At 43.9% G+C, this 26,421-nt stretch overlaps 1 protein-coding gene across 35 annotated transcripts in view; it reads left to right on the forward strand.

The window, feature by feature from the left end:
* Cacna1c (calcium voltage-gated channel subunit alpha1 C) overlaps positions 1–26,421 on the forward strand; it is a 699,954-nt gene that overhangs the window by 563,744 nt on the left and 109,789 nt on the right. For all 35 annotated transcript variants that reach the window (XM_058584157.1, XM_058584165.1, XM_058584160.1 and 32 more), the window contains 3 exons: positions 3,514–3,540; positions 11,907–12,067; positions 13,003–13,228. In XM_058584157.1, the coding sequence (XP_058440140.1) occupies positions 3,514–3,540; positions 11,907–12,067; positions 13,003–13,228 (414 nt within the window). The remainder of the gene's footprint in view (positions 1–3,513; positions 3,541–11,906; positions 12,068–13,002; positions 13,229–26,421) is intronic.

Raw genomic sequence — 26,421 nt, forward strand, 5'->3', positions numbered from 1 at the left:
AATATCTCCATCATCTCATCACAGAGTGATGTGTTGTAGGACCTTGAAGGACAGTGCAGGAGGTTCAAACTTGTGAATCATCGAGGGATGACTAAGAGATTACTGAGTGACGCCAAAGCTCTGGTGAAGACCAACATCATCAATATGGAGTCAGCTTCACAGAACAATTCCACTATTTTTTGGCAAATGGGGTAGCCTCCTAATGCTAGAGACAGAAAGAGGTGGAGTTTAGCCACACAGCCCCAACCAAAGGCTAGGTGGTATGGACTCAGCCTTGTATTTGGGGTGACATAGACATGAAGCCAAGCACAAGAAGTCAAGTCTGGTATCAGTCTGGGAGTCTCGGAGGAAGGTTGAGCAATTGGGCGAAGATTGGTTGCTATGAAAGGGAGGAGGCTCAGGCCTGAGATGTGGTGATACTGAATTCATGTGCTGGTGACAAAGTTTTGGAGTTAAGGAGGCTGAGTCAGAGTTCTGTCCAAGTGGAGATGACTGCGTGCCATCTGACTTATGTTAAAGGCAAATTGGGCACAATTCAGGGAAATAGTATTTCACACAGCAGGTAGTAAACATATGGTGCTCATTACTCAAAGAAAGGGAGAGAGGCTGGAAATATAAATAGCTCCTGAGAAGTTCAAATATTTGTCAAATAATGACAAATGCAAATTGAATAACTACGCCCAGAGGGGAGTGGAGAGAAAATGTTTTGGATTTGAACCTCAACATCAGAGAAGAAAATCATGATCTCCTAGAAGGTTTGTTCTGGAGGCCTGAACAGAGCAAGTGTCTTGGCTTGAATGAACTTTGGTTTCTATCCAGTGAAGTACCGCTTTCATGTGTAAGTTACTGACTTTCTCTGCCTCCTTGTTCTTCTTCACAAGCCCACTGAAAACGTGAGAAGGGAGATGCACCTCGCTAGATTATTAATGATGGAGAAACCAAGAAGACTTCTTAGCATGTCACACATGACCCATTGGAGCTTGGGGAAGCTGGAGTCTTCTACTCTTCTAAGGACTGTTTGGAACCTGGGGAGACAGTAGGAGACAGCATTTGTCACAGGCTACCCAGCCCAGGATGGGGAGTGGTGGCACCCACGACCCCTTAGCTCAGTTACTCACACAAAGGAAGCAGCTGTTCAAACATCCAGCCCTTGGCTACTACCCAGGAGGCAGAAGACTGCCAAGCAATGGTGTCCCTCTATTTTCGTGAACTGAGGTTCCATGTTCAACTGCCCTCTGTACAGAGGGAGTACAGAGTAATCAAGGCCCTTAGACTTTCAAAGAGTTCTAATCCAGCTCTCTAAGAGAGAGAGCTGAAGTTTTTCTTGTCTCCAGACAAATGCCCCTTGAGCAGTACCCGCCCCTTCTTCAGCACAGGTGCCTAAGTAACCTGGGGCTGAGTGTTTCTACTGATCAATTATAAAATGTGCCAATATTTAAAAAGGGTGAATATTTCAGATTCACAGAACCTAAAATTATGCTCACAACCCCCCTCAAAACAACAAGAAGAAAGCCAGTCTTCAAGTTGGTGTCCAAGCTTCTACATCAAGATTTGGAATTAAGCAGGCAAGAAAGTCCTATTCCGTTCCTGCTTGTTCGTGGTACACCAGGAAGCCAGGAAAGGACCCATAGTCAGTGATGGTGCATGAACTGGGACCTCATTATAAAGAGTCACCCCAGCCCTGATCCTTCCCTGAGTCCATGTCCCGGAGTCATTTCCTCGAGGGAGGTGGACATTCAGATGTAGGTTTCCCCATATGACAGCTCTTAAGAACTCCCTTTTGCTTGTGACTCATTTGGAGTAAAAGTGAGGAGAAAACTTAAAGGGAGGGCAAGTGGTCATCGTTGTCACACACACCAGAGAAACAGAGTCTTAAGGCTGAAGGCCATAGCTACCCACTTTGACTTTTATTTAATAGCAAGGAGAGGCAGATACCCCAAAAGCAAGCCTGGGAAAGATGTTGAAGGTCCCAAGCTCAGCGTGGCACTGCTGGAGACGACAGTGCCCTGGGTTCCCCATCACCCTATTAGCAGCTGGAAAACATTTGTTTCCCCCATTAAACGTGGCTCTAAATGAAAATGCTGCCCTTGGCTCCTGGTCCCCCTCCCATACATTTGTTAACGTGTGATTAAACCCTCCAGTCCTAGCAGGCAGTCTTTGGGGTGGGAAAAGGTCATTAGCTAACGGTTCTGAGCAGTAAAGGCACTTGGCTCTGATTCTCAGTGCCCCAGAGATATCATTATCTCATGCACGATGGCTTTGCCACCTGTCACATCTTCTGGTTTAATTTTTTTTAAATAAAAAAAATAACGAGAGGGGTTGGTTTTTTCCTGCTGTGTGACACAGCTTGCTTTGTGCTCTGCTGGGACAGCACCAACTTGCAGCAATAGCCTCCCAGACTCCCCTCGCCTGTTTTCTCCCCACATGGCTCCTTGTCCCTTACCACTGTCTCCATCTCTTCATCTTTCGTTTGCACAGTCTTTCCGCTTGTCCATCTGAGTGTCAGTCCACCTGCAGTCTGGCCTGTGTTCACTTCCTTCTCTTAGCATTAAGCTAAGAGTCAAGCTCTCCCCTCCCTCTCCCTCCCTCCCCCAACCTCTTTTAATTTATAAAAGTATAATTTGTAAATTTTAAACAAACTCTGACAAAACCTCTCTCTCTCTCTTTTTTCTCTCTCTCTTCTCTCCCCCTCTCCCTCTGCCTCTCCCACTCCTCTCTTCCATGCTTCTCATTTATTACCTCTCTCTTGCCTTCTTCTCCCTTCCTCCTGTCCCCTCCCAGTGTCCCCTGGACTCCTTATCTATGTGATCTCCTTGAAGGTCCCACTTTTCCATAAAACCCCCCACCCATATAATGAATGACCCTTTGAGGCATCCATCACAGCAGACCTACTCTGTGCTTCTGGCCAAAGTCCCCCAGTCTTCAGGGCTGCACATGACTATTAGCATTCTGGATTTCTCCTCAGAAGATGTGGCTCTTTCTTTAACATCTGTCCTTACAGCTCTTGAACAGGTTCCTAGCAGCCTGTCCACCCCAAGCTGGCTCGTTTTGCTGGTCTCACTTCCTAACCCAGCTTTGGCAGGTCTTCTGGCAAACAGCAGTGAGGTCCGTGCTGATGTGTCCTGCCTGTGATTTTTCTGCAGTGGGGTTCTCCCATGTGCAGGAGAGGCCTTCCTGTCCTCTGAGGCTTTTCTCAAGAGGCAGCTCTTCCCAACCTTTCCTCATGGAACTTACTGTTCTCATGTTGATCTGAGGACAGGGGACTCTCATTTTTCAGGGAGGATCACCTGTACTTAGAAGACATTAGTGTCATCTGGGCCAACCCTTATCTCCACATTCAAATACCCAAAATAGTGTTCTTTCTGTCCAACTTCTCATTCACACCGGCACATCCTTCCAGTGCCCATGTAGAGTTACCTGAGGACACCAAACTCCTCTGGGATTGTTGAATATCCTCTACATGGAGAAAAGTGAGTGTATGTCCTTTGGTAATGTTTCCTTTTTCTCTTTCAGCCACCGGATCTCCAAATCGAAGTTCAGGTGAGTGAGATACATACTGCTATTCCTTCCTTCTGCCCACCAGCTTAGTCCTCAGCTACCATTTTGGGTGGCCCAGGATAACCACTGCTAGTTGGCAGGTAGAGAAAGAGGTGTTCTTCTAAGGGGTGATGGCTTTCTTTTTTGTAAGGTTCTGAAGAAGAGGCTCATGGATCAAATGGGGAAAATAATTCAGGATTGAGATTTGTTGAATTCTTTGGGACTTTTGAGCAGTGCTATCCCTGGGAGGTTGAGACCAAATGTCTCTCTCCCTTATAAGAAACAGAGTCCAATTAAAATAAACATATGAGCACTTGCTAGTCTCTTGACCTACTTTATGCTTATGGAACATGGTGAGATATGAACTTTGAGGACTGTGGAAAGCAAGGAGGATTATGACTCTGTTCTGAGTCACTATTCTGAGACAACATCAGAACCTTCCAGAGGGCACATGGTCTTCAGGCTGTGATCTGTCTTTTGCTTTACCCTCTGTATTCCCCGGTAAATACCCTTTGTTCCAATTACATACAACTTCTTGCAGTTATCCAAGTGTTCTCTGTCCTCTTATATATTAAGACCTTTGCACAAAGTTTCCCTCACCTAAATCACCTGTCCCTGTCCTCATCTGGAAAACTCACACTATGGTTAAGAACCACAAAAGTTACTGCATCTGTGACACACTCCCAGAGGAGACTGACTCACCTACCCCCATTCCCACAGTGCTTTGCAGATGTCTCTAGCACTGCATTTACCAATTACTGGCTCAAAGACCTAGGCCCTGTCTGCATGCCTCAGAGCTATTATTCCCTAAGAGTCTAACTCAGCGCTGGTGCAGCTCTAGGCTGCCCCCTAAGTGTGTGTTGAATGGATGGATGTGTGGAGTGAGAATATAAACTGACTCCTGCAAATCTTACATGTACCAAAAATATTCATCTTCATTTTTCACCACCGAGTCTTGCTTCCCTAGCATCACTTACTATGCTAAATTAAAGGCCAGCTGGGTAAATGTAGCCCAGTCCCCTGAGATCACCTCTGTAGTCACTTAGATTTCCTTTGGTTCAGCTTCTCTCTAGAGCCAATATAGATGCATGGGGAGAAGAGGATTCCAGATCCTAGAGACAGGTCTTGGTGAGGACTCCTCAGGAGTCCTCTGGGTTCTTGCTTGCTCTGCTTCATAAGGCTAGTCTGAGCTGCTCTAAGCTGGCACCCGCTGAGGTTCAGCAGGTCCATCTGGTTTGGGCATCCACCTGTAGAGGCCACGCCCCATCCCCTTGCATCCAGTCTTAAAGTCTCCACATCTGCTCTTTGATGCCTGACTCGATTGGTCCACTGACTTTAAGCACCTTCACACCTCATCTGAGCACATGGATACTTCCAGGTCACTCACACTCCATGAATGTCCTATGGGGAGCCAGGAGCACTAAAGCAGGTCCTCCACACACCTGAGTCCCAGTCAGATAGAGCTCTGAGTCAAAGGCTGACATTCTCCCTGAAGAGCCTACCCACCAGCCCCAGTGACCCTGGGCCTCCCTGATGGCTTTCTAGTGTTTCTAAAGCAAGTCTCTTTAACTCTCTGGGGCTCAGTGCCCAAGGGCTAAGATTTAATGAGGACTCTGGTGTCAGACTCTCTCTCCCCTTTCTGATACCTTGTTTCTCCCATATGCTACTGAGACTGGGAAATGCAGGTTTTCCTTCTCTCCCTCTTTCTCTAAAAACTCCTTTATGTAGAAATCTAAGGTCAGCTCTATTGGATCTGGCTCTTATTACATGAAGGAGAGCTCTAAAACATTTTTGAAATATCCTTTCTCAATAATGCATGAATTTTTCTCGCTTTATCTCCAGCATGAGGAGAAATTTCTGATACATAATAAGGACCTAATAAATCTATGCTGAGTGAATAAATGAATTATGCCTAAGTAAGACAAGAGACTGGACACACTTTCAAACAAAATATCTAATTTGACAGCCAAAGCTGAGAAGCATGTTTTGCTCTTAACAGTTCCAAAGCCCCCACACAATAAAGTAAAGGGCTATAAAATATTTCCAAAATTTCATTCTTATTACATGTAAATGAATGAATGAGTGGATAATGAATGAATGAATGTGCTCTGGAGGATAAGAGAAAGTTATATACTTCAGTTACATCCTCAGTGGACACTCTGGGAACCATTTTGTTAATCCAATGATTTATCATGTAATATATGCTTTTTTAAAAAAGGGAATCTCTACTCCACTTTGAGGCTTTTCTCAATCTGCTTTCTACAAGCCAGTGGGCCCTGATCCCTGAAGGATTTCTCCCTCTGTAACCACACTCTCAACACAATGAAGTGCAGAGAAAGGACTCCATATTCCCAACTGGCCTATTACTGATAGTTTGGTACAGTCATTAAACCTACCTGCAGATAAGGACCCTGAAGCTTAGAGGGGCCCAGGGTCACACAGCTCACATATAGCCACATGAGTTCTGAGTCAGGAGCCCTGCTGCTAGTCTCTGTGCCATCCTGCTCATCAAGTCTGCCCAATAATACTAAACCCTGTCCCCATGCACCTTATTGTACCCTGGGCATAAAGTGGATTGTGCTAGGGGAGTGATAAGGCAAGGCACATAGGAGATTTAAAAATGTTTTTGTAGTAGCCATGTTTAAAAGTATGAAGAAACAGGAGGAATTAGTCTTAATACCTTTTATTTAAACCAGTGGTGTATCTAAAACATTATTTCAACATGTAATTAGTACGACACATTTTTAGTAAGAAAGTTTACATTTCTTTTTTTTTATGCTAAGCCTTTGAAATCCAGTGTGTATTTTACATTTACTACACTTCTCTGTTTGTATTGGCCACATTTCAAGTACACAAAAGCCACATGTTGCTAGAAGCTGCTGCCCCCGACAATGTGACCCTGGAAGTTCTGAGTAGATATCAAAGGGAAACCATCTAATTCAGGTTCTGAAGCCTCTTGTTGGTGGTGCCTGGTTGGGGAATATCAGAGGCCGGCAATAGATTGGAAGTGCCTCCAAGATTATCAGTGTCCCAAGTTGTTCCCTCAGTTAGGTGGGGCAGTTTAACAGTAACATAAATCTTAAACCTCAAACTGGCCTGTTTCATGTGCAAGACTGAATGATACAAAGTCTAACAAAGTCACAGTTTATTTAAAAGAATTATTAGAACTGGGCTTTTAGGGGGAAATTGGCAAATTAGCAGACTTATGGTATTAAAACAATTCTAGGGTATTGCTTTGGTAATCCAGGTTTCCACTGAAAGGAATTAGATAAAATAAAAAATGAGCAACATGTGGGGCCAAGAGTTCAGCATAGGATGCAAACAGACCTGGGACGTACGATTCAGAGAGTCTTTTGCAACCTGGGGGTGTGCATCAGATGACCTGTTGGAGTTTTTGGACCTCAACTATGCAGAATTTTGAAGTGAATCTCATGGGTTTTTAACATTGGAGGACTGTGTTGCCTTGTCCCCAGAGTTCCCTGTACTTCTTGTCATGCCATAACCAACAAGGCACAAACCCATATTTGCCCCAATCTTTGTCCATTTTTAAGTTATTTGCTCATAAAAGAATTCAAATTAATGATTTCCTCTGCTATCCATTCTTCATTCTGATTTAAAAAAAAAAAAAAAAGATGGAAACTTACTCTGGCCACTTGAGAGAGCCTGACATACTCATTATTTTCCTGTCATCTGCTCTTCTAGATGCCTGTCAGCAGTTACAGGCTGAGAAACTCTCCTCACCCCACCCTGTTTCCTGGGTCACAGGGGCTCAGGGATCTTAAGCCTTATCCTCCTCGGGGAGTTAGTAGATCTATGTTGTTTGTCTCTGTAGCTCATGCAGTCTGTCAGCTGAATGTCCCTCTATGTGGGACAGATTGTGCTAAGTACTGTGTGTCTGTAACAAAGTATAAGGCACAGTCCCTTCCCCTTATGGGTCTTATAATCTCATTGGATAGGCAAGAACCATACAAATAAAAACTAACTGACGATACAAATTCATGACAAGTTATTTCCTCTGGAAAACTTCTCCTGGATCCTCCATGGCTGGCTAAGATGTGTTTTATGTGCTCTGGTGGCATGTTTGCAGAGTTCCCAGCATGTGTAGCATGCTGTGTTGCTCCTCACTCCTCTGTCCCCTGCATGGGCTTCATGCAGATGAGGACTATGTTATTGTATTAACTATTGATTATTCACTAATCCTTAGTAAGTGTTTAATAAATGTTTCTTGGCCAAAGTGAGGCAGACAAGTGATACAGGGGTGGCCAGGCTGGGAAGACTAGGAAAGTTCATCATGGAGAAGCTAAGTCTCAAGTTGAACCTTACAGGATGGGCAGGACCTAGAGGATGGAGATAGCCCGTGGAGGCCCTAGTCATTAGGAGAGTGTTCTATGTAGTTGGAGAGGCAGGAGCGAGGCCCAGTACTGGGAGAAGGCAAGGTAAGCCAGGGGCAAGGGAGCAGAGTGCAGCGATACAGATGTCTAGAGAAGTAGATTCAACATGTTCTCATCCATCCTTTTCTCCTGTGTCTACATATGGAAGCTTCTATTTCTAGACTAAATGACTTCAAGTTAATGCAAAAGGAACATGAATAGCAGGCAAATTTCTCCTCCCTGTTTTATCATTTAATTTATATATCCTCCATGCATATGTAAACACACAAATAAATTTACACATTCTAATAAACCATTACATTTATTAGACAGTAAGAAGTGTTGCCAGGAAACCAGTTGTCAAGCAAAGCTATATTTTGAAGAGTGGGAGGTGTATAATTGTCTTTAAATACTTTCTCTGGATAGTAATTACCCCCACCCCCACCCCAGCCCCAACCCACGTGACTCTCCTGAACAGCTCTGCGCAGGAGCAGCCTGATTTAGTGGGACTGGGGGCAAAGTAGTTCCAGATCCACGTGACAAGTCTGACCTTATAACACCCCACAGCTGCTACCCACAAGCTGGAGAAAAGAGGGGTTTGGTCAAGTTCCTGGTATTAAACTGACTCCAAGTCAGTTTCTACATACTATAAAAGAAAGCAACCTTGATTGGTTTGGATTCTGAATAACAATTATCTCTGAGTTCTGTATTATGAGAGTGTGTCTATTTAAAACATATCTTTGCAAATATAATGTAAGCTATTTAAGATCAAATACGACTTTGTCCCCCAAACTTATTTTATAAGAAAAATATATTATCAACTTTATTTATAATAAGTACAAATGCAAAAAGAAGCAGAACTTTGCCCTGGCATGATAGGACTTCTCAGTATCAAAATCTGGCAGAAGCTGGACGCAGTGGTACACACCTGTAATTCCAGTGGCTCAAGAGGCTGAGGCAGGAGGATCATGAGTTCAAAGCCAGCCTCAGCAAAAGCGAGCTGCTAAGCAACTCAGTGAGACCCTGTCTCTAAATGAAATACAAAATAGGGCTGGGGATGTGGCTCAGTGCTTGAGTGCCCCTGAGGTCAATCTCCAGTATCCCCCCCCCAAAAAAAATCTGGCAAATAACAGTGAAACTCACCCTTCTCTAAGACTATCTGGAACTCATTGTCCCATACCTTTGTCCCTCTCTATCCTAACTCGTATCCAAGGTGGTTGGTCTGGAGGTTGCAATCATCCCAAAATGCACTAGAAGCTAATTTTCTCAAGGTATTGCATTTCTCTAGTGTAGCAGGTAAGTGCCCCCTTACCTGCCAGCCTGCATGCTCACTGGAGATGGCGTTCAACCACCCTGGTTAATTCTTCCCTCCCTCCCCTGGGCCCAAACTATATTCATCTAATCTGTAACAAATTTTAGCAAAAGCTTGGTAACAGGATTTTCTGCAGATAGTAGGTAGACAAATGACAGAGTTAGAAACATAGATGAAGACAAGCAATCCCCAAAGGGAGTTTAAGGTATGAATGGAAGGATCTATTAGAACAGACGTCAATATCCCCAGAGCCTCTGAATGTGAGTTGTCTCTGACATCCTGGAGTTGGGCAAGGTTTGAAGGGGCTTACATCCTAAAGCTGGAAGGGCACAACATGTAGCACACATAACAGTCCCTTGCCCACTTCAGGCACACTTGCACATGATGCTGCATGACCCAGGGGGCTGCTATGAGACATGCCATTTGCAGGGTAGCTTTTTCACACAAATGACCTGTGATGCTCCATCATAACAACTCCATGGAGAAAATGACTCTGAGATGCTTAATCATCTCTGTCCAGACTGGTGATATGGACTCATGCTGTGGACTCTGATTTAGAATACAAGACTGTAATTCAGTTTTATTAAGGTGAGTTTTTATAGCCTGTCCCTGTAACACACACACACACACACACTCTCTCTCTCTCTCTCTCTCTCTCTCTCTCTCTCTCTCTCTCTCTCTCACACACACACACACACACACACACAAACTGAAAGTTTTATTTAAACTTTTTCCTTACTGTTTATTTTAAAATTTTCTTATGATATGGTATGTATCAGAATATTTTCTATTTGGTTCCTTTTCTCAGTGCCAGTCATGACCAACTAGATAACTTTCATGGCTCAATAATGGCCTTCAGTATGAGATTTGAAAATCTCTGCTCCATGGCATGTTTATTTAGAGGAATGTCAGCCTAGACCAGGGACACTAGAAAATGAAAGTTATTTTTATAGATATTCAATGGGTAGACTCCAAAATTATGCTTTTTTGAGTTCCAAAGCAGAAGCTCTCAACCTGCCTGGTGGCCTGTCTACATACATGCCCAGCAAACACCAAGCCCATGTCCCTAGCTGAGCACTCCACCCTTCTCATAGCTGACCTCCTGGCCCAGAGCACTCCTCCTCCTCTGGCCCTCTATTGGATCAGGGCGCCACTCACCCATGTCATCCCAGCTAAAAGTTTCATCATCCCTTTCTCCCACCTTGAACTCCAGTCATCTCCAAGTCCTGTTGATACTACTCTCAATGCTACTGTCAGCTCAGTGTCTTTTCCTTAATAAAGCTTCTACATCCATCACCTCCAACCCAGACAATTAAAAGAGCATCCCTCACACCATCCCTGAAGAAGTTAACAGTGTGGTTGTGTCTGTCAGACGTTTGGTTTTCTGAAATCAAACCCAAGCATGCTGTTCCCTGAAGCCCTCCGAGTGGCTCTCTGCAGTCTCCCTCCTAACACCTCTTCAGCATCCCCTGCCTTCTCTCCTGGGTCAGTGTAGGTATTTATTAACTGTATCACCTACTGTGTTAGCCATGTAGCTATGTTTTCACTGCATGAAGAGGTTGAAACTAAAAACAGGTTGTCACAGAATCATAAATGTGAATGTGTTTTCGGGATCATCCAACTTCATGCTTCTCAATCATATTACATGTTAGAACCAGCTGGAGAACATGTAAAAATACCAGTGGAATTTGGGGGCTATTTTAAAATACCTAGCCCCCAGAAAATCAGATTGAATTTTTTGTTGTTGTTGTTGGGGTCAGGGGGAAGGGTTTCAGGTAGTTTTTAAAGCTTCCCAAGGTAACCCTGGGTATAGCCAGGTTTGAGAATCACTGACAAAGTTCCCTAATCAAGAGACTAGGAATACTGTGTGGACAAGGGTATCTGTGTACTGCATGAACTTTTATGTAAATGTGTGTTCCTGTGCGGTGTGCCCAATTTTGCAAACAGAGGATCTAAATATTCATCAGATTCTCACAAAATTCCCTGACTCCATAAAAGCAAAGATCCTCTGATGCAGATTAAACCTTGTTCTGAATGATAAGGCTACATAAAGTAAGGGGCATGAGATCAGGCTGGAGGGAGGCCAAGCCTGGCTCTTGCTCCTAGAACACTGGTCAAGCTGCTTAACTCCCATGGCCCATAGTTTTCTCTTCTACAATAGAAGAATAATGCCTGCTCTGCAGAGTTATTTAAAGAATTGCAGAGAAGTCTTGAGAAGTACTAAGACAGTACTAGGCATATCAGAGGTTTCATTACTGGTAACCATTATTAGTCCTATCACTATCACCACCATTATTACTAATTCTTCTTGATATTTGCAATACTATTTCTAATAATGCCATTATTAGAAAACAAAGACACTTTGATTTATGGAGCACCTCAGCTTTGTGCCAGATGCCTTACGTGGCATTTTTATCCATCCCCACACAGCACTGTGAGGTTGGCTCTGTTCCCATCTCACAGATGAGAAACCAAGACTCAGAGAAGTTCAGGGGCATACTCAAGGTCTCACAACTAAGCAGTGAGCCCAGTGAACTTGATGGAGATCTTGTCTCCTTGCCACCAGGCTGCTGTGCTCTAGTAAGACCCCGTCAGCTAAGAGTGAACAGAAGCCATGTGGCATGCTTCACGGGGGCAGAAATCTGCATTTTACAGCCAGCCCCATCCTCTCCCTGCCCCCTTTCCAGCCGCTACTGGCGCAGATGGAATCGGTTCTGCAGAAGAAAGTGCCGTGCCGCAGTCAAGTCTAATATCTTCTATTGGCTCGTGATCTTCCTGGTGTTCCTCAACACGCTCACCATCGCCTCGGAACATTACAACCAGCCCCACTGGCTCACCGAAGTGCAAGGTGAGCAACAACCCCTGGCTCTGTCCCCATCAACTCTTGCTATCTCAGCCCTGGGTCCTGAGGTAATCACAGGCAAGCTGCCAATGGATGTGGCTCTTGGCAGGTGCCCTGCTGGAGACACCAAGGCCTGGCAGCTCACATGCCACACGGTCAAAGGCACAACCTGTTTATAAACAGACATAGCTTACCTGACTGGGGGCATACCATCTGCCTGCCCCCGCAGTCACTGCTGGGCTTGGGTGATAAAAATGCTCTGAGACCCTGGGCTGCCAACTTCCCAGAGTGAGTTTTGATTCAACAGGCCTTACTAAAACCTCTAGGTGGCCTTACCCTGAATACATCAGGATGAGATGAGCCAAGAAAAAACTGGATGAGAAAAATAGTACCTGAACCCAAGGAACTATCCCCAAAGACTGGTTAAGACCCATCACCCTGTTTTGGACCACTAGAAGGGAGTCCACCAGGCAGCATCAATCCCAGGGAGGGGGCTGCATTCCAGAATCCTGCAGGCAATTAGTCTAGTGGTTCAAAGATCAGACTCAGACAGCCTGGTTTCAACTTTTGCCTGGTTGACTTGGGCAGATTACTGGTCTCTGAACCTTTTTTCCTCATCTTTAGAAAATGGGCTCGACTATAATAATTCCAAACCTCACAGAATTTTTGTGAAGGGTAAACAGGATAATGCATGCAAAGCCTTTGATGCATGGTAGATGCCCAATAAATGTTTATTATGATTTAATTAGATATCCCTTTCCTGTTGGATTGGCCCTAATTATTTGTTCTGGAAGGAGTGGATGGAAGAAGTGTCATGGGAGGGAGGGATGCTGGGCCTTTTTTCTCCAGATGTGATAATTACTGTTTTCTTTCTCCTCTTCCCTCTCTACTCCCCTCTCACCTACTTGCTTGGACCCCACTTCTCTCCTGGAAACTGCCAGACACAGCCAATAAGGCCCTACTGGCCCTTTTCACCGCAGAGATGCTCCTGAAGATGTACAGCCTGGGCCTGCAGGCCTACTTCGTGTCCCTCTTCAATCGCTTTGACTGCTTCATCGTGTGTGGGGGCATCCTGGAGACCATCCTAGTGGAGACCAAGATCATGTCTCCCTTGGGCATCTCTGTGCTGAGATGCGTCCGGCTACTGAGGATATTTAAAATCACAAGGTACGTGACACTTCAATTCCCTATGGAAATAGGGCTTGGGGAGAAGTCTCCCAGAAGGCAGGGGATGGGGGAGGCCTGGGTGGGAGAATAGCTGCTATTTCTGGAAGGGCCTAGCCTCAGCTCCTAATCCAACAGAGAAGAGCTTTGGGTCATTTGGGTGGCATGTTGTTTAGAAGTTTTGTCAGTTGCTAATCCCAGAGGCTCAGCTTAGTGGCTCAAGCAAATCAGGGATTCAGCCCAAAAGTGAGCCAAAAAGGTGACTGGGACCAAGTTTCCTCTGACCTTTCCTTCACCTGCCTTGTGCCAATTCCACCCCAGATGGCTTCTAGGGACTAAGATATCATGTTCAAATTCAAGGCAGGAAGTAAAAAAAATAAATAAGGGCAAAAGGGAAAAACAACCACTGAGTCACTTCCTCACACCCAAGAATCTCTCCCTGACACACCTGTTGGGATGGATACTGTTTAAAAAATAAAATAACAGGCACTGAGGAGGATATGGAGAATCTGGAACCCCTGTGCACTGTCAGAGGGTATGTGAAATTGTGCAGCCACTCTACGGCAGTTCCTCAAAAACTTAAAAACAGAATTACCATATGATCCAGTAATTCCACTTTGGGGTATATATCCAAAAGGATTGAAAGCAGGAGCTAGAAGAGATATTTGTACATATATATTCATAACAAAATTAGTCACAAGAGCTAAAAGGTTTGAGCACCTCAAGTATCCATCAACATTTGGATAAACCAAATGTGGGAGATGCATACAATGGACTATTACTCAACCTTAAAGAGGAAGGAAATTCTGCCATGTGAATGAACCCTGAGAACATCATACTAAGTGAAATAAGTCAGAAAAAATACTGCATGACTCCACTTAGTTCATGTACTTGGAGTAGTCAAAACCATAGAGGCAGCCAGTGGAAGACTGTGTGTGAGGGCTGGGGAGAGAGGAAAGGAAAGTTATTATTTAATGGGTACAAAGTTTCATATTTGCAAGATGAAAAGTTCTGGTGATGGTCCTGGTGTTGGTACAATATTATAAGTGTATTTAATACCCTTGAACTGTACACTTAAAAATGGTTAAGATGATCGCTTTTTATATTATATATGTTTTAGCACAATTCTTAAAGTTAGAGGTAAAAATCTCTCCCAGAAACCTCACCAGGGGTTTCTGTTCTCATTGGCCCTGAAACTGTTAGGAAGGCTGAGAAATGGAGTGTCTTAGCCAGGCCTGGGCTGCTGAAAATGCAATGGAGATTCGTTAACTGTGGAACAAGATGATGGGTATGGTGGCACAGGTGGCTTTCACCTCTCTCCCACACGCTCAGCCCCCTCCATCTGTCTGTCTACCCTCCCCCAGAGACTGCAGTCTCCCTCAATTTCCAGGCAGGTGTGATTCTCATGAAGAGGTCAGGACAGGGGCGCAGGAGGGGACAGCTTGCTCCAAAACAGTTTTCAGCTGTGCTGTGGTCCATCTGGGGTGGTGAAACCAGTTCATTGGATCACAACCATCATTTTCAACAACTGTACTGAGATACAATTCTTATGCCATATATTCATTCACCCTTTGGAATGTATCATTCAAAGGGTTTTGGTCTATTACAGAGTTTGCAGCCATCGCCACATTCTGGTTTTAGGACATTTTCATCACTCCCTAGTTCTTTCAACTTCCCTCCCAGCCCTAGACACGAATGCTTTAGGTCTCTAAAGATTTGCCTATTGTGAAGTACTCATATAAATGAGATCATACATTGTGTGGTCTTCCATGACTGACTTCTTTCACTTAGTGTAATATTATCAGGACTTATTCAGGTTATAGCATATATACGTTTTTATTGCTAAATAATATTCCATTGTATGGATATATCACATTGTGCTTATTTTGTTTGTCAGTTATGAGATTCAGTTGTTAGCATTTTTGGCTACTATGAATAATGTTGCTATGAACATTCATATTCAAGTTTTTGTATAGATTATATGTTTTCATGTCTCTTGGCTGTATATAACTAGGAATGAAATTTCTATGGCATTGGCTAACTCTGTAATTAAGATCTTGAAACAGTTTTTGGTGATAATCGTGGTGCTGGCACAAAATTATGAGCGTACTTAATGTCCTTGAACTGTCAAGCTGTTTTCTAGAGACTGGACCATTTTATGTTCCCACAAACAGTATACAGTATCAGGGCTCCAATTTCTCCACATTCTCACAATGATAATTTATATTTATTTGCCTTGTTTTTAGTTTTGTAATATTTTTATTTTTAATTGGCACTTAGTAATCGTGTGGATTTGGGGAGTACAGTATGGCATTTCAATGCACGTAGACTCTGTATAATGATTAGGCCCAGCTCCTTGGTACATCCATCACCTAGACATTTACTGCTTCTTTGTGTTGGGGACATTCAGTATCCTCTCTATAAGCTATTTGAAACCATCAATTAATTGTTGTCAACCATAGTTATCCTGCTGTGCTACAGAACATTAGAAATCATTCTTCCTATCTAACTGCCCCCTTTACCTGCTAACCATCCACTTCCCATCCCCTTTGCCTCCACACCCTTTCCTGCCTCTGGTAACTATTCTATTCTATTCTCTACTTCTTTGAGATCATTTTTTTTTTTTGGCTTCCACACATCAATAAGATCATGCAGTACTTGCCTTTCTGTGCCTGACTTACTTCAGTTAACATAATGTCCTCCAGTTCCACTCATGTTGCTATAAATGACAGAATTCCATTTTTCTTGTCACAACCATCATTTTTAATTAAAGAATGAAATAGAATGGAAAAACATCAGTGGGCCTCCTTGGCCAAAACATGTGGATTGCTACAGAAAACCCCTTGAGATGTGTATGTGATATATGTATATGCTTTCTTAATGTGGGTTATGGTCTACTTAAAAGGACATATCAAAAACACCAGGAGGAAGCTTTCAAACTGCCCCCCCACAAGGCAGAAGCCCTTTTCCTTAAGAATCTCTTTTGAGACACTACCCCCACCTACCCACGTAAACACAAATCTTTGCTCTGGGAAACTTTGATAATAGGAGTATTAAAGCCACTAACTGGATTGTGTTGAAGAAAGCAATGGAGGTTGGTATCTCCACTTCAAGGACAAAACTCATCAGAGCTGTCTCAAGGTATTCCAAACTTGACTGAGTCACCAGGGCCATGCAAAGCATCCCTGAGTTTCCCTGCTCTCTTCACAATTCTCTCAGCAACCATTCAAATGCACAGGTTCCTGAGCACCAGCAAGACAAGGCCTTTAAATGTTGAGTTCAGTGCCAGGCACAGGAAGCATTCACTCAATAACCAGAGATTTTATCATTAGTTCAGCAAGTCTCATTGCTATTATCAGGAGAAGGAAGAAGGACAAAAGGGCTAAGAGTAATGTAACATACACATTCTCACACTCACTTATGTATCCACCGTATATACAGCCCTTTGTCACTTTGTGATAGAGGTATGTTCTGAAACTGCATTTTGCAGTTTCACCATTGTGTGCACATCATAGAGAGAACCCACACAGACTAGAAGGGCTGTGGTGTCACAAGAGATGTTATCTTAGGGGACCACCGCACCATCATAAATACAGTCCCTTGACTTAAATGTCATTATGTGGCTCATGAGTACAGTGTGTTGAATTCTGAGAGGTTAAAAAAAAAAAAAAAGATGGTGTGAAGTGAACCCAGGATAAATTTATAGTCTGGTTGTGAGGTGAAGATTGTGCATATGAAAAGATTAAGGAAACTCTAAGACAGGATATAACAAGCTGACAAAGTATGTGTGGGGGAAATAGCTGCTATGGGAACTTGGGAACAGGAGCGAGAAGGTTTAATATCAGGTAAAGGACTTCAAGGGCATGAAGAATTTAAATCCACACATTTAACATTCTAGTACAACAACCTCCTTCCCTCTCTTCCCCCAGAAAAGCTCTTCTTGACCTTCCTGAATATATTGACATTAAAGAAAATTCCTGGTTTATAATAAAAGTAGTAGAAAAACCAATAGTAATAATCATTAGTGCACATCAGGGCTCACTATGTACCAGAAAGGGTGATATGAAAGTTGTCATCCAGTAGCTCCAATAACCCTGACAACCACGTCTAAGAGGATGAGTGTGGGGTACTATAATTATTGGTATTCCCACTTTGCAGATGAGGAAACTGAGACTTAAGAGTGTTAAGTTACTTGCCTGAGATCACACAACTGCTCATGGGTAACACTGGGAGTAAAAAGCAGGTCCTCTTGCAGACTGCCTGTGCTTCTGACCCCACTGTGATGCACTGAACTACTTTGTTTTTTGTGTCCTGAGATAGGACCTCAAGAATTTTTTGCATATGGATTCTTATTAGATAAGTGCTGATTCAACTTGCTGCTCCTGGAGTCTGGTAAAATCTAATTTTTGCTTGGACTTTTCAGTGCCTTTTAAATAATACTCAAAAGTCCATATCTTGAGATTCTGTTTGTTTGTTTGTTTTCCCTATAGAAAAAAAAAATCTTGCTGCTAGATATTGTTAGAGCATCTTTAAGAGACTGAGCATTCATTCTATTTGGATCACCAATTTATCTATACCTAATGCAAAAACATGGCCAAGGAACTATTTTTCAAAATCTGTCTTTAATTTTTTTGTTTTAATTAGTTATGCATGACAGTAGAACATATTTATGCACTCTGATGTATCATACATAGGTGGGATATAATTTCTCATTTTTCTGAGTGTACATGTTGCAGAATCATGTTGGTCATGTAGTCACATATATACATAAAGTAATAATGTCTGTTTAATTCTACCTCTTTCCTATTCCCACATCACCTCCCCTCCTCTCCCTTCACTTCCCTCTACCTAACATTCTAGTAACATTCTAGTAATTCTAAGGTAACACTCTTCTTCTCTATCAAAATCTGTCTTGATCAGAGAGCTTTTCATAGCCCTTTCACAAGAAGGATTAGTAGTATTTTCAGATCTCTAGAAAGATTGTAAACAGGATAATTCCATTATTTAATTGGAAATTATTTGGGCAAAGGCCGTCATCTTCCTCTTTTGAAGTCTCCAAACTCTCTGGAGACTGCTGGGAAACAACAAACATATTGGTTGTGTTGGGAATTCTGTGCTTCCTCTGAACCTTGTCCCCCAACCCAGACTTGTAAGCAAAAATCACCATAGTCACCCAGAAACTGCCCACAATGTGGGCCATGAGTGGACACTATGGTTCATTAAACAGCCTTGACATGGGTCACCTTTGTGGTCATGGCATCAAACAGGTGTGTTTCTCCCCTCCTTTTGAAACCGCCTTGAGAATACTTTGCAATTTCTCTTTACAATTTGTATGTTGAAGATGCATTTTTTAACAGTGTAGTTTAAACCAGCAACTGACTCTCAAACTTGGTGGAAACCCTTAGGGAGCTTGCTGAAGACTTCACCTCAACGGATTGGTCAGCAACTCCTGGAGAGCCCTATGTTGATGGTCCAGTGACTTTACTTTGAGAACCAATGGCTTAATTTCCCACTGCTATCCTTTGTCCATTCTTTTGCCTTAAAACGTAGCCCTCCATATGCGATCAAAAACCTTGATCCTTACCTCTCCTCTGTCTTCTCTGTCCTGTACTCCCTAACTGTGTCAAGATTATATAACTGAATGCAAAATGTTTTTAGCCCTTGCTGAGTGCAAAGCCAATAAGCACAACCATGAGATGAAAGAGTAAAGGAAGGTTTATAATTTGCAGCAAGTAGAGAGTACACTAGGGATGTTTCTCAAAGCACAGGGTCTTCCCAAACAAAAGCAGCAAGGGGATTTTATTGGGGAGACACATGCCTCTTCATATTGTAGACTTACCATCACAGGTGGGGCCTAACATATTTCTGCACATGTGGGCTTAAGATCATGTGTCTCATACATTGCATGTTTGTTTGGAAATGGTGAGTGGGAACACATCATGGGTGGAGAATTTAGCATCATAATGAGATTACAATGAACAAGATCACCCAGAAGAGTGATTTGGGGCAATTTGGCTGGCTTAAACTGGTTCCTTGTTTCAGATAAAGTTCTCCTGAGGGCTTTATCTGAAACAAACAAACAAACAAATAACTAGAAGGGATATAGCCCTTGTCTCTTCTTCCCCTGATTTGGGAATCAGGCACAGGTAATGGTAAGAGTTACTAAGAATTCGGCAAAGCTTTTAAATTAATTTGATTTTTATGAATTCTTGCACATCTGTATGCATTTGAAATATGCATTATAGTACTCAAATCAGCCTAGAGTACTATAATGTTAGATGTGATTATGGATTCATGGATCCCTTCTTATAATTTCATTGCCATTCTCCCTGCTCTTAATGTTTATGGTCCAAGAGTTGAGAACTACTGATCTAGATCAGTGATTCTCTACCATGGTGTCATGACACCTTGCCATGTTCAGAGCAGTTGAACAATGTATAGCAAGCAATCTGATATTGCTTGCAATGTGTATAGTAATATGAAAGCTAAAGTGCCAAAGTTTATGAATGGTGTCTCTAAAAAATAAAAAAAATAACCTTGTCTTATAGCACCAGCACTCTGTGACTTGCATTCCCAAATGCTTTTATGAATGGGCAAGACCAGGATGGACTGAGTCTAGCCATGTTGCCTAAAGGAGCAGGAGTCTCAAGAATATCATTATGAACATGAATTATTATTAGTGTGCTTACATATGGGGGTTTTTATCAAAATCTAAAATCTGAGAACATCTTCAGGAGTATACAATGCCTGTGAATATCATCCATCCATATGTCTCATGAAGAAAAAAAAAAGACTGGGAACCCTGTGCTAGACTGTAAGTCAATTGATTACTGAATGTTCATAGTGCTGTGAGTGAGAAATCACATAAAAAGAAAGAATAGGAAGACAAGATTTCTACCTCAGAACAATGAGGCATGCACATGGCCAAAATATTTATCATCTGAGGGTAAATTACCCATAACAGCCGGCCTTCTAGCCACAGGATGAATTGGGTTCTTTTTCCTGCTTTGGGGCTTTATGGGGCTCTAACTGTTGCCAGGAGTCAATATCTAGTGCATCTACTCTTTGTCCTTATCTTTCTGTGCTGAGGATAAAGGGCTTCCCATAGATTAGATCCAGATGTGAGTTCAGTTTACTAATTACATCTCATTTTTATGCAATTGGCTTTTAAATGCACCAAGATTCCTGTAGCACTTGCTGATTTCCTTCCCCTTAAACCTTCAATCACTCTCTCTTTCTCCTCCCCTGCAGTACCCTCCAGGCCCTGCAATGCCCTCCAGGCCTGGAAATCTGAGATTAGGCTGACTCAGCACAGCCACAATTACACATGAATCATGGGCACCAATGGAGCCAAGCCATTCACAAATCCTCCAGGCTCTAAAGGTCCCCCAAGTCCCTGCCAGATTCTGGAAGTGAACACCAGTCTCACCCCCATGTCTCCCCACCTGACCCCACCACCTTCTTGCCCTCACTCTCCTCAAGGACCCATGGAGCCTCTGAGCTCATTAAGGGCCTTTATTTTTTAAAAAAATCTGACATTTGCCCAGTTCCCAGGCAAGGGTCTAAAATGAAGATGGCAACTCAAACTCAAGAGCCTGCATGCTAACTAACACAGGAAGGGTAGCTATTCTCTAGGACAGTAACTGTTACTTGCTGGGGATTAAGGGAACACTGGTGAGGAAGAATGTGCTCCCTTCCTAAGCCTGACTCATCTAGCTCACACTCCAGAACCTTCCCAAAGTCCTGCACCACACAGGAGCCAACTAGGTAACCCTGAGTAGCTGCACAGTCCAGAGGCACACCCACCCAAGGCCATCCTAAAGACAAGGCCAGACTGCCTTACCATCCTGGACAGGTTTGTTCCCCATGCAGGTTCCTTCTTCAAGGTGACCAAGACCTCTGATGCAAATAGGGAAGACAAGCCCTCTGAACTTATTAGCCAAGTGGAAAACATAAAATGGGCTTCCCAACCTTGCTAGGATGGAGTGGGCAGGGGCAAGTACCAGCAGGAACTGAACCAGTAGAGGAAGCCTTGGGCTTGAGGCTGTACCAGACCTTGACCGAGATAGTCTAGAATTCTCTGTGGTTCCTCCTCCTGACTCAGGATACACCCCTTCATCCTCCTGTCACTCTGATGACTCCAGACCCCACGGTTTCTTCAAAGACCAGAGTTCGACTTCACTGCATCTCTGATTCAAGGACACGTATCTCTTGCATCTCTGTAGCTGGTCCAGGGAATGGAGAGGGCCAGGCTGAGCCTACTCACTGACTGAACTACCTGCTTCTCCAGGCTCTTACCTAGCTCTCACTCCAGAACATTCCCAAAGCCCTGCACCACACAAGTTTATCACATGAAATTTGCTTTATAAATGCATTTCCAATAATAGATCACTTGACACCAAAACTAAGAGGATTTTTTTTTTACCCCTTAAGATGAAAATGGTTGGGACAGGTATAAATTTAGTCATGACCCTCTCTGGAACAGAGAGAGATAATGTGGGGCATTTGCAAAGCATCCAAAGCAATGGCACTATTGTTTTGAAGTTCTTTTATTTATAGCAAGTTCAAGGCTCGTGTTATACCAGAATAAAGAAAGGTAAAGAGCCCAGCCCTGATCTTTTTAAAGTAAAAGGTTTGATAGATGAAAGTTCCAGTTCAAGGAAGGTCAGGTTACTCTATTATAGAAGAGGAAGAAGAATTCCACAGAGCCCCAAACCCAAAGACAGACTCCCAAAGGGAAATAGATGGTGATCAAAGTGTCCCTGAACAGAGGGTGGTAACTTAAACCAGGAGACATGGAGGGATAAGGTAACCATAGGAATGAATAAATGGATAATCAGCAAGCAAGAAGTCTTCAAGAAGGCTGGGGAGGAGGAGAGGAAGGGAAAGGAGAAAACTTAGGTAGCAGACCACTTAAGCAGGTCAAAAGCCTTCAAATGCACCATAGTTTATAGAGAAAACAGCAAGTTGGGTTGGATGGGGAACAGGGTAGGCAAAGACGCACACTTTGGAGAAGGTGACACAGAGTGGCCAGAGAACAGAAAAGGAGAGTTGATGCCAGGGATGGTGGTGCCAGTGTGTGTCTGGGGAGGGGGCCGGAGGCTCCAAGCTGGCCATGGGCCTCTGGGCGCTGCATGTGAGCCACTGCGGTCAGGGGCCTGCATGTGTCTTGTTCTGAAAAGAGATTCTCAGGTGTCCTCAAGTTCCCTACAAAGTCTTTTGGCCAGAAACACCAAGTATTTTTTTCTGATTCTTCTCACTTTTCTTCAGAGCTCTTCCTTTTTTGGTGTGTGAGTGTGTACATTTCATATTTTTGATCAATTAGGATAAAAGCCTATGTTGATTGTTAATACACCATTAACCCTACTCATTTACCACCAGCTACTCTTTCTAAAAAGGAGGGTGATTCTGGGACATGAGGCCATCATCCCATCTTTAGGCCATGGCAGTAATGGCCACGGAGAGTCAGATTGGCAACAAGGAGGAGAGAGTTTGCAGACCATAAGGCTGCCAGCCATTTCGTCTAAATGGTCTTTCTTCACCCTCTCCACTGCCAAGCTGCCACCTGAGCACCTACAGGTCTCATCTATATCAATTAAAATGAAGCTCTGGATCCAGTTAGTGTTCTTTGCCACAATAGCATTTAGGCAATGCTTTGCTCTGTCTCGTGGAGAGTGCTTTTCTACGTGCTTAGAGATGGACAGTTCACCAAACTAGGTACCCCTCAGAATGCCAGGCCACTGGCTCCAGCTTGTCTCTTTTACTTCTTTTCCAAAGGGACAAAAAGTACAGGTGGCAGGCCAACCTTCGGGCATCTTGCCCTGTTGAAGCAACTGCCCATGGAAGAAAAGCAGCATATGCAGCCATGATGTCCTTTTGTCTTAACCATGGCTTACCCACATGACTGGTCAAAGTGCAGTATCTTTTGAGCCCAGGTGTCCCTCATGTGGTGGGCATGATGGTCCCTGTGTACCTGGGTGCAGTCATCTCCTAATCAGAGCCGGCACATGCACACCAGGATGGGCGTTCTCCCATTCACAGTGCTCTTCCAGGGATGCTACCCAAGGATCTCAAAACCATGGCAATCTGTTTTCTTTAGGAAAACTGATCCATATTAATTTGATACGTGGTCTTGGGATGGAACAGTTAGGAATATCAGAAACTCCCTATCCATGGGTTTTGGGAAACTAAAAGAATAGGAATGACATGTGAGAAGCTATCGATAGCCATTCCTCATGGTTGGGCTCATTGCATTTTCGACTTAGGTATATACATGAGAGGTCACACCACCCACCCCTGCTACCACCTCACAATGCACACACAAACACACGCTGGGGTGTCTGTGACTCTAGGGCCTCTTTTATTTCCCTTCAGTCAAGTCAGATGTGCCACACTTACCGTAAAGTTCATTCATTCATTCATTCCTTCAACAGAATACTAGTGTAGCACCTTTATGAGGACAAGCCCTGATGAAAGAGCTAGGGATATAAACAAAACAAATGAATTCCTTTTCCCTTGGACCTTACATTCTAGAGAAGGAAGGGAGACACTAGACAAAGAACTAAGTATCTGTCAGGTGGTGATAAATGATAATTTTTAAAGCAGGATATGGTGTTAGCCTGGAGGTCCGGGAAAGCTTCACTGGGAGGTTAGAGGACTCCAGGATCCCAAGGGTTGTTGAAGAGCCCTGCAGACAGCAGAAATAGCAAGGACCATGAAGGTGGGGCATTTGGAATTTGTGGGAACAGAGGATGCTGGTGTGACTGGAGTTACCAAGGGAGGAAGAGCGTAGCAAGTTGCTGAGGCAGTGGGAGCCAGAACTCACAGGTCTGTGGGACTTCATGAGAACTCAGGGGCTTTTACACCAAGGAGCAAAAGAAGTAGCTAGAGGGCCGAAGTGTGGTCGAGGCTTGATGTGGCTCATGCTGCGAGAGCATGCTGTGATGCTGCTGTGGTATGGAAAATTGCTACAGGCAGCTGGGGTCGAGGCAGGCCCACCAGGTAAGAGGCTAACGCACAAATCAGATGAAGGAGGCTGGCAGCCTGGACAAGGTGATAGGGGTGATGGGAGCTGGCCAAATCAGGATCTGCTTTGAAGATGGAGTTTGCCAACATGGGCTGAGAGAGGCATAATAGATTGCCCTCCAGTTCTCATGTTCTGAAATGAGGAAGGGCCTGCGGGGTGAGGTAGGACTTTGGGCATACCATAGTGGTGTTATGCACCACCATCCATTCACCATGTGACCCCCAGACTTTTCTAGGGTAGTCCCTGGGGTGAGGAAGGTGGGGGGGGGTTGTGGGGTAGCACAGGACAGGTTTCTCTTTTAACCTTTTAAACAGTTTAAACCAGTGTTTGCCTCAAGGTCTGCCATTCTTTTTTTTTTTTCTTTTTTTGAGAGAGAGAGAATCTTATTTTTTTGTAGATGGACACAACACAATGCCTTTTATTTTTATGTGGTGCTGAGAATCGAACTCGGGTCCCGCCCGTGCTAGGTGAGCGCTCTACCGCTGAGCCACAATCCCAGCCCCCTGGTCTGCCATTCTTGACCATGACCACTCTTAATGCCAACTCCACTGCCAGCCCCGCCCCCCAGGGTACTCACCAGTGGCCATTCTCATGCCCAGGCACTCCCGACGGGTTTTTCTCTCCTGATGACTCAGTTTGCTTCAGCCTCCTCTTCCCTGGAGCCCCGGGCACTCCAAGGGGCCCCAGGTCAGGAAATGTTCCTCCTACCCCACCTTCCTCTCTGCCTCCTAGTCTGGTCTATTCTGCGAAGCTTAAACCCATATATGGTGACTTTCTCTCCAAAGACAGGGGCCTTCTCTTCTGGCTCCCTCTAGGGGTCTCATGGATGTCAGATGTAGCTGAACAAGACTAAAGTGAATTATTTCCCATGTGTCTGTGTACCTCATGGTAATTAAGGCTCCAGTCTTCCATGGATATTGAGACTTTTCTAGAATATTCCATGGCAGTTGAGCACACAGAGGACTTCTCAGGGACCTATGACCTCAATCCACATGCAGATACCCACCCCTCTGTTCAGCTGGAAATTTTCATTATCAATATGCTCTGAAGTTACTAGTTCCCAATACCAGTTTATTGACAAGTACTGGACCAGCTTGCATAAGAAGCATGCTGCTCTTGCTGCCACCCAGGATCATACTTCCATCCGTAAGTCCCCCAGTAAATCGCACTCTGTGCAGACTAAGCCTCAGCACCATGGTTCTAGGTGAGACTTGGGAATCAGCATTTGGGAAATGATAAAGCACTCAGTGGGTTTTTCTCTCCAGGTAAGTTTGGAAAATAACTGTAAATATAAGTGGGGAGGGTGTTCTACCCCTAAAGAGGTTCCATTATGTCTTGCTTTAAGCAGATCACCACAACATCCCAGCAACCTATCAATTTTGTTGGGTGTTTCAGAGCAATCCAGCCTTGAAATACGAGGACCAGCCCCAGGGTGCCTTGAGACCCAAGACAGAGCAGCAAATAGATCTAGGTCTGCACAGAGTGCAGTTTATTGGGGGACTTACAGTTTGAAGCATGGTCCTGAGTGGCAGCAAGACCAGTAGGACCCCTGCAATTTGGGTCAGAAAGAGGGGTGTATTTACGGGTTAGGACAAAGGTGGCTTTATCCTGCCTGGAATGTACCTGGCTTATCTCAAGATAACATGGAAGAGTCAGGTACATCCCTGAAGTCAGGGTCTTGTATACCCCACATATGACCGATGGTTTTGTCTATTGATAGTTTGCTAGAAAGCTATGCAGGAAAAACCGACTAGGGCTGCTCTGGGGAATCATGGTAGTTATGACTCAAGATGGCTGTGGTCATGTCAAGCTGAATCCATACACTGGGTCATGCAGAAGTTATATAAAGTTCCCCAAAGATGGGGGACATGGAGGAGAAACAAACAAGCAAGCAAGCAAGCAAGCAAACAAACAAACAAAATAACTCTTTGATCTCTGCCCTCCAAAACTATTTTAAGGGTCTATTTTGGTGAGATAAGACTGCCAAAAATTAAAAAAACTTGTAAGAGCATTTATAGAACAGATATAAATACAGATACAAATAAATGTATGTGAATGCTCTGCAAACATGGGAGCTGGAGGGGTCAGTCTTCATGTCTCTCTCACATTCCATCAGCAAATCCTGTGGGTCCGTCTTCAAACCAATCCTGAATTTGGCCACTGTGACTGG

Source organism: Marmota monax, unplaced genomic scaffold, assembly GCF_021218885.2.
Source record: "Marmota monax isolate L192 unplaced genomic scaffold, Marmota_monax_Labrador192_F-V1.1 WCK01_AAM20220418_F8-fsc00163, whole genome shotgun sequence".
Lineage (NCBI taxonomy): Eukaryota > Metazoa > Chordata > Mammalia > Rodentia > Sciuridae > Marmota > Marmota monax.